This window comes from Dysidea avara, chromosome 8 (assembly GCF_963678975.1).
Source record: "Dysidea avara chromosome 8, odDysAvar1.4, whole genome shotgun sequence".
NCBI lineage: Eukaryota > Metazoa > Porifera > Demospongiae > Dictyoceratida > Dysideidae > Dysidea > Dysidea avara.
The window spans coordinates 7,098,809-7,106,922 of NC_089279.1; the positions used below are offsets into that span (position 1 = coordinate 7,098,809).

Genomic DNA, 8,114 nt, shown 5'->3' on the forward strand with positions numbered 1-8,114 from the left:
TCAATATAGATACCCCTAGGGAAAATAACAAGATTAAAAACTAACACAGAAACTCTTTTAAATTTTACATCGCCTTTATTAGGATTCACATAATATAATACTGTACAATGCATACATTCTATAATGGCACATTACCTGAGTCTCTGTACAAGGTTGTACTGAAGATGATTGGCTCCCAATCATCCACCATTCTCTGCATGGCTTTTTCTAGGGAATACTCCTGTAGAAAATACACAAGAAGGTAATTCCCTAGGTAGGATTTCATTTTCCCTAGGGGAAGATAATGCTCCTAGTGAGGGAATGAACAAACTTGCCTTGCTAGCACCAGCACTGATGGACTCCATCTGCTCAAGGAAAGGTGTGAAATTATTCTTCAACATCTTACGTAGTGTGGTGCCCGAGTCAGGGGCGATGTCAAACCCAACTAGCTTGGAGAACTGAACAGGAAGATAATAAACATCACACAGGAATAATTCTCCAATAAAACTACTGCTAAATACTCTAATAGAACAGTCACAAATACCTACCTTATCCCAATGACGTTGCCTCAGTCCAGGATTACACAAGATATGCACTAAGGGAAGATGTTCTTTAAAATCTTTAGTTTCTTCTAGTGCAGTCTGGGTCATTTTTAGTGGAGGAAATGTGAGATCTTCTTTGCTCTCTGATTCACCTCTCCTTACCTAAGAATATAGACCATTAGAACAGCTCTGAATGTAACTCATTTTACCCCTCCACCAATGTCTCTGGACTTGTTTGCTTGCTTAGCTTTCTGGGTGAATGTCTTCACCAACTTGTAAATATCCCTACCAAATTCCTCCACCTGTTTCAGTTACTAGGCTAATATATATAATGATTTTGAGAGTACCTCAGCTTGGGTGGTCTCTGCATTGAGGTCTTGAAATGCTCCGTCCATAAATTTCTTTTCTGCCTTCTGCCATTTCAAAATGGTGGAAAATAGTTTCTGATATGGATCAAGCAGGACGTGGATCTCATCCAATTCAGGGTACGTAGTCGGTGTCCACTTAAACAGTTCTTCTTCCTAGAAGTTGTGATATCAGTATAGTGTACTGCAAAACATGATTGTTTCTTACCTTGTTAATTTGGTTCACTTGTTCTTGAATCTCAGTAAGTCTTCGTTGGATCATTTGTACGTCTTTACAGTATTGCAGCATTGACTCCATATCAGCATAATTCTGGAATTCATCCACTTTCCTGAAATCCAATAATTAGTGAATTAAAAGTGCATTAAATAGTGCTCAAACATACCCATGGCATTTCTCAATTTCAATCAAAGCCTTCTCTTGTTTATCAGTCAGAGCAGTTTCTCCTTTATGTTTAGACTCTTCTACAATCTATAGTATACCATACATCACCAGTGTGTCACTGTCACCCCATAGCAGTGGGGATTATATTACCTGCTCATTTTGCTCAAAGATTGGGTCTAGTCTCTTCGGCCATGTCAGGGTGGACTGGTTTAGTTCCATATCAACTGCAGTGAAGTTGTATACATCCAACAAATAACCAAGTCTCTTTAAAGAGCTCTGCACATCTTGCTCCAGTGTTTTTACAAGTGTAGTCTTGGATTCTTCCATGTAAGATATCAGCTCCATCATTTCTTTGGAGTCTGCTGGCTCAGTAAGTGATCGGGTCTTAAATGTGACATACTCTCGGATGATCCTGTGAGGGTATGCGTATTGTATGTGAATTGGAACACACACACACACACACACACACACCTCTGGTTATCATCCATGTGTATTGTGACTAATCTTTCAAGTAACATGTCAGAGTAGTGTATGGCACAGTCCATGAGACTCTTCTTAATATTATCACACTCCAACCTCACCATGTCATACATCTGGACATTATCCAGTCCACTAATCTCCTTAGCTACTTGACGGTAATAGTCAATCTCCTGTAACAACAGTCCAGAAGTGCTGTTAGTGAGTTAAACAGAATGTTAAGATTCAAAATAAAAATTAAGGGGAATCTTTCAAATCGTACCCTTACGTACTGTACTGTACACTGTTGTGTGCAATATTCTATGGTATGTATTACTTTTTGAAACTCCTCTAGTTCCCGGTCTCCTTCCAAGAATGATTTGACTGAGGCATCAGCTGTGCCATCCAGGAGAAAATTGTAGTGTTTGACTAGCGGAAAAATTGCATATATTACAAGAATGTAAGCACACTTATTGTCTATACAACAGCACACATACTGTAACATACTCAAGAACGAAATATACCATAATAATTCTTGTGTTGTAGTACTCCCGCAAAGTTCCTCTTAACTGCCAACCTGAGGTATTGTATGCTTCCTCTGGTCACTGACTCATCTAATTTGCAGTTGATACACGTCTCACTAGCAGCACCAGACATCCATGACTGTAAAGGAGTATATTCCATCATAGATATTTTGTCTTTGTGCTCGTGAGTGCCTGCATGTGTATGCTATATATATGCATACTGTGTGTATCGGATGGATATACGGTTCACAGATATCACTGTAACAGCCTTAGGCCATACCCATTTGAAAAGTTGTCACTCGGATTTATTTTACAACAAATTGGGTCAGTCGGTTAAACAAACAAACAAACAAACAAACAAAAAAACCAACTAGTTTCAAACATGTGTATGATTTCTCGTTACAATTAAGCCGTATTATTTCAAAAAATAATAGATCAGTAGAGGTAGAAAAAAATAGAACATTTCACACTGTACTGTATACAGACATGTTTTGGTATATCAAATTCTCTTATCCAAGGGTGGGGAACATTGGTTTTAAGTAAAATCTACACCTACAGATAACATTACTGTTGAGATTAAAAAAATTGTATCCATGCACAGACTATTCTATTAGAATATCTTGACAATTTTGAACAATTTCTATGTGTCACGTGGTCTTATTATTTCCTTTTTATTAATCAAAATCTGGGTTGGTCGAGTCCAAGCAACAACTTTTCAAATAGATACGGCCTTACCTGTATAGTTTCCAGATCCTGTCCAGCACTGCACACTTTAGTGACTACAAATGTTCCAATAGTATTTTCTAGTTCATCTAGGTAGGGATAGAACTGGATTTGATTTTGGTCCTTATCAACTTCCAACTGTAGTCTGAACCGTGGTAAGTTTAAAACATTGTCAGGGTCAAATAAAGCTTCGTATGCTTTAATACTACTAGCTAGAACATTTTTTATCTGAAAGAACACAGGTTACAATAGTATGAAGATGTCTTATTTTGTTACCTTGTTTGAAATAAGTGTGTACAGGCATTCATAAAAGCTCTCCATTCTTTCTTTAGGCAGTTTCGGTGTCTTGTTCTCATCATTGAACAAAGACTTCACTTTTGGGTACCAGCGTTCTTTTAGATCAAAGTTAGCCGTCTCTACTTCCTTAGTTATAGTCGTCTCAAATTCTTCTTTCCCATAAACTGACTTAAATCTGTGTACAACGCACCCAATTTCGTATGTAAGAGGATGTACAAGATTTATTCACTAACTTTAGTTTAGCTGGATCTACTATTAGAGTGTCTTTGTGTGGTTCCCATGTTAGTGACACTTGCTGTAATATAGGAAAGACAGTGTTTAAAGATCTACTAAGTGCAATTCGTGATTCTTCATAGCGTTGCCTCCACGGAGTCGAATAATCAAGCCCCCTAGTGGGTGATATGCATTACATATCATTTAACACAAATGTTACGTTACATACAGTGGTTCTTTGTGAAGTTCCGGGTCTGGTGTAAGCCCATACACCACTGGCTTAACCAACATCATTTGAACTAAAATGGCTGAAGTACAATTGCACAACTACATTCCTTTCTCACCAGTAGTTTTTCTTATAGTCTCTTCATACAGATTACGGATCTCCTTGTCCAAAACCTCGATCAGTGGTTGCTGGTTGATGGTAATTTTCTTATGAGGTATTGGTAATTTACTGAGGATATTCTCCCACGTGGCCTCTCCCATGGGAGTGACTGGGCCTGATGCTACACACTTTCTCAGGAATTCATAATTCAACTGTGGTAGAGAATTATAAAATAACAAACAAATTGTGTGTACATGTGTGTGACTGTGTTCAGTTGTGCATTGAGTAGGGCGTACTCTTATTTTTCTTTCTTTGCTCATCATTTCATCTGGCAGTTCAGGAGAAGATGGTGGTTTGGGTCTCTTTCTATTAATCTGTGTAGTCACCAACAAACTTTTTGCAGCCCTCTCTTCTCTACACGATGCACCACACCATACCTCAATGCTTACAAGCCTTAAACATATTCTTACATTATATCAGCAACTTTGTTCTCAATTTCTTTACTCCTGCGGTACTTAAACAACGGGCTCTCCTCATACCGTGTAGACTTGAATTTAGTTAGTGACGGTACGCGTTGTGAGATGGGCGGTAGCCTTGTTGCGCTGTCCAGAGACCTCTGAGACCCCTCCGACCTCCTCTGCGCTTGCAGTACATACTAAGAAACACCATCGCTAACATGAACTGCTATTTTAGAACACACTCATCATACCTTGTCACTCGTAGCCATCTTTGATAGGCTTGTATCGGTCAAGTTTCGTCGTGTAAAGAAGCCATTTTGTCAGTGCGTGACTATGGCAACGTGTTTACCTATCACTAAAATTTTCGATTGTGGTATTCGGTAATTAGCCTTGTAGAAAGAAGATTGACGCAATGTCGTGCATTAATATGTTTGTTATATACAAGAAATATAGAAATCGGACGTGCACACATGTCAACTAGTAGTTATTGTAGTTACAGGTCTTTTGATCTGTAGCTTCCTCCATAGTCCATTCTTGTAATTCATTTCAAATGCTGTCTGAACAATGACATTTCTCACTGTCTGTTGTCCCATTGGTCCCACCACAGTCTCCTGCAGTCTCTTCTCATTCAGTATAATAGTGAGAATATGACCCTTCTCTGGATACGGGTTATCTAGGAAACAAAACATCATGAGAATATACAAAGGATAATTTCCCCAACTCTACAGTGGAACTTCAGACACCCTGAAAAGTGGATATTTTATGGTCTCACTCCTGTGACCCTTAAATTAGGACACTTAACGTAGTCCTAAGGTATGGGATAGCTGGGGCTCTTAGGACCTTTACTCGTTATTTTCAGCCACCAATGGTACAAATACGTAAGGAAAACCAATAGGGTACACCAGAGGTGTTTGTATTGCAAGGTTGAGATACTCTAATAGAACAGTCATGATACTCTGATAAAGCAGTTATAATAGTCAAAGGATTCGTTCAAATCAGACAAGCAATATAGTAATCTGTGTAGTACGTTACAAATACAGGTAAGATCTTTTAATGTATTTTTGATATTCTTAATATAATAGTATTTCTGAAGGACACATACTCGATTTGGCAGCACACAGTTGCCCTGTGCTTAGCTGCTAACCAGACAGACTCCACTGAGGAAAGTGGCACCACGGGCAAGGATGAGAAATAAGTTTATGTGGCAAGGTGTTTGATTTTCCAAGTTAGTTTATGCATTAAGGGATACTTGGGGACCTCAAGTAAGTGTCTTAAGTTACAGATTTTACTACAAACATAGCTCAAAGTTTATACCTCTTGAGCCGGCCATAAAGCCAAGTATGAGTGCCTTCTGATCTCGTGTGAGTGTTGGTGCCTCTTCAAACATCTTATGAGCCACAGCAAGTTGCTGTTTGTTCAGCTGTAGTTTGACAGGAGCAGGCTGGGATGGTGTGGTGGGCGTGGTAGGCACAGGCTGTGCAGCAGCTGCTGCTGCCGATCCTAATGACGCTGACTTCGGATAAGCTGGGAACTGAGATATCGGAGTGGATGGTAAACCTACATACATTTAAAACTAGATACAGAACAAGAAATGATCCCATCATACTAGGAGTGATAGGGGTGAGAGGGGTAGGTTGGCTGACAGCAGAGCTGGTCTGCTGTTGGTCACCATAAGGAGTTGAGGTTGTGTCAGGACCCAGTCCTACTGCATAGTCTGGTCGAGTGATGGTGGGTGGAGCTGTCTTCTCCACTGGAGAAGGCGTGGGTGGTACTGATGATGATACTGAATCTTGTCTCGATATTTTGACTGTAGTTGCATCTGATTCTGTAAAAACATAAGCTTGTAGCTGAAAATTTATAATGAAACACTAAGCATGCATGTACACACACAGACACATACGCACACCTCTTCTCTTTTTTCTGGCTGGTGGCATATCAGAAATGTCTAACAACTACAGCAAATATTCTTAACAATTTTCATTAGTATTAAAGAAATCTCACCTTTGTACGTGATTCTCTCTGCACCCGGGCATGGAGACCCGGAATTGGAATTGACTTTCTTGATGATGACACAAAAGCAGCAGGTGAAGGCTCGTGTGTTCTCTGTGTAGGAGCCTTCTCCTGCACTGCTGTACCCTTGTTACTACTATGGCTTCCACCCAAAGAAGCTACAGACAAGAGAGATGAATGTGCAAAACTAGCTTGACAGTATGTCTCATACCTCTATGGAAGATCTCTTTGCGTAAGTTATGTGAACTAGGTGGCTTCTGTAGCACAAATGGTTGACGGGAAGTTGTACGGCAGTATAACGGCGTGCGTTCCAAAGACGATGTGTTCAGATATGCCCAGTGCTGTGGCTTGTGTGTGAAGCTATGACCATGTTTGGCAACTGTGTGGTGGATAATATACAATACTAACAATGAAAGAAGCTCCAACATGAACAAAGCTGCACTGGACCTAACCAAACATGTTCTGGTTCTGAATGCCAAGGTTCTAGTACATACTCATTACTCACACACACTCCTCAATGTTTCCATCACATCATTGTGGATGCTACCACTAACTGCTGCCTCTAGTGACTGAGTTTCCAACAATGGCTTTACCACCTCTGCCATCACTCGAACCCACTGCTCCTCGTCCTTACCACATCGGCAAATTATCTAATGATTGATGGGGAAAAAAAGATAACATTAACATTCAGCTACCATCACAGATATTAGAGCTCCGTAACTAATATCTTTGTTTATAAGCACATCTGGTAACATTACTCTTATTAAACGCACCCTTGTTAAGCGCCCCTTACACTAAGTAGTGATATAAATCTTAAGTACTAGGCCATTTCATACCTGATACAATTGTTTGGCATTAGTCTTGATAGCCCTGGGCGACAAGTTAGCGATGGCTAACAGTAAATACGTCTTAGTGCTGGTGTCCAGGCTAGAGTAGTCTTCTAGTAGTAAATTGAGTCGCTCCATAGTCAGTAGCGGTCCAATACTGCTACTCGTCCAACTGTCGCCTTGTTTGGATGTTAACCAGTGTAGAGAATCAGCCATGCTTATAAACGCCTCTAAAAACTAGATGCGTCTATGAATGTAAATACGCGCATGCGCACGTTCTACATACCGCGCGCCGTACAGAAATCAAAAGATTGAGCTCAGAGCTGGGGTATATAGTTAGTTACGCAATATAGCAACAAAGTTAACTATGTCAAAAGCTGTACAATAGTTACTAGCTCAGTGGCAATCATGTTTTAAATACTGCATTTTTTTTGTACTATATAAACTACCTAGCCATTGAAGCCAATTAGGTGTGTATTGTACTCCATAATTCAGGTTGTGTCACAAACAGGACAATCGACTATGATAAACAGATGTATAGTAGTAACTGAGCTGAGTTTGCGTGTCTGTGTCTGGAGCTATTAAACTTATTTATTTTGGTTAGTGAAGTACAAACATACAAAAGTGAAACAATTAGGATCATGCAGTTATATGGTGTATTATGGCTATGATTGCTTTTATAATAGTTAGCTTGGTGGGATAAAAGTGATGAGTAACTATTTTTCAAAATGATAGAATCAAAGCTTACTTGTTAATGTTACTGTACTGTCATCAATCAAATCTCTATTATAACACTGAAGGCAGAACTCACAAAATTCAATCATAAGTTTTTATACATGCACACCTAATTGAACGGTGACCTGAGTCTCTAGCTATATTATTTTGTAAGGACTGACCCAAAGCAATGCTTATGACCTACATACACTATCCAATTAAATATTGGAGAGTGACATTTGCACCTACAAATACTGTGAAATTGAGATTTGACATTTTTTGAATTTTTGCTTATCTAT

The 8,114-nt window shown here is 39.4% G+C and overlaps 2 protein-coding genes across 2 annotated transcripts in view; both read right to left on the reverse strand.

Moving 5' to 3' along the window:
- LOC136263011 (dynein axonemal heavy chain 12-like) overlaps positions 1-4,614 on the reverse strand; it is a 21,980-nt gene extending 17,366 nt beyond the window's left edge. The window contains exons 1-20 of the mRNA XM_066057446.1: positions 4,516-4,614; positions 4,277-4,461; positions 4,103-4,220; positions 3,826-4,018; positions 3,711-3,780; positions 3,502-3,657; positions 3,248-3,443; positions 2,984-3,199; positions 2,249-2,387; positions 2,062-2,153; positions 1,740-1,918; positions 1,419-1,680; positions 1,270-1,355; positions 1,095-1,215; positions 869-1,042; positions 731-823; positions 528-683; positions 315-437; positions 136-220; positions 1-15 (exon numbers count right to left, since the gene is read on the reverse strand). The exon at positions 1-15 is cut by the window's left edge and continues 155 nt beyond it. Of these exons, the coding sequence (XP_065913518.1) occupies positions 1-15; positions 136-220; positions 315-437; positions 528-683; positions 731-823; positions 869-1,042; positions 1,095-1,215; positions 1,270-1,355; positions 1,419-1,680; positions 1,740-1,918; positions 2,062-2,153; positions 2,249-2,387; positions 2,984-3,199; positions 3,248-3,443; positions 3,502-3,657; positions 3,711-3,780; positions 3,826-4,018; positions 4,103-4,220; positions 4,277-4,461; positions 4,516-4,533 (2,677 nt within the window). The 5' untranslated portion in view covers positions 4,534-4,614. The remainder of the gene's footprint in view (positions 16-135; positions 221-314; positions 438-527; positions 684-730; positions 824-868; positions 1,043-1,094; positions 1,216-1,269; positions 1,356-1,418; positions 1,681-1,739; positions 1,919-2,061; positions 2,154-2,248; positions 2,388-2,983; positions 3,200-3,247; positions 3,444-3,501; positions 3,658-3,710; positions 3,781-3,825; positions 4,019-4,102; positions 4,221-4,276; positions 4,462-4,515) is intronic.
- A 90-nt stretch (positions 4,615-4,704) lies between these two features.
- LOC136263220 (negative elongation factor A-like) lies at positions 4,705-7,351 on the reverse strand. Its single transcript, XM_066057720.1, has 8 exons — positions 7,111-7,351; positions 6,780-6,924; positions 6,486-6,653; positions 6,266-6,432; positions 6,171-6,216; positions 5,871-6,089; positions 5,579-5,821; positions 4,705-4,937 (listed from the first exon to the last, which is right to left on the reverse strand). Exons 1-8 carry the CDS (start codon positions 7,315-7,317, stop codon positions 4,738-4,740), a joined length of 1,395 nt encoding a protein of 464 aa, XP_065913792.1. The 5' UTR covers positions 7,318-7,351; the 3' UTR covers positions 4,705-4,737.
- Positions 7,352-8,114: the final 763 nt, after the last annotated feature.

What these genes read in the sequence shown, in the direction of transcription:
- LOC136263220 (XM_066057720.1), bottom strand. Translation starts at nt 7,317, where the DNA reads ATGGCTGATTCTCTACACTGGTTAACATCCAAACAAGGCGACAGTTGG. An exon ending in AGAGAGAATCACGTACAAAG is followed by an intron (nt 6,217 to 6,265) that starts GTGAGATTTCTT and finishes TATTTGCTGTAG; the next exon opens with TTGTTAGACATTTCTGATAT. An exon ending in TCTCACCCCTATCACTCCTA is followed by an intron (nt 5,822 to 5,870) that starts GTATGATGGGAT and finishes AAATGTATGTAG; the next exon opens with GTTTACCATCCACTCCGATA.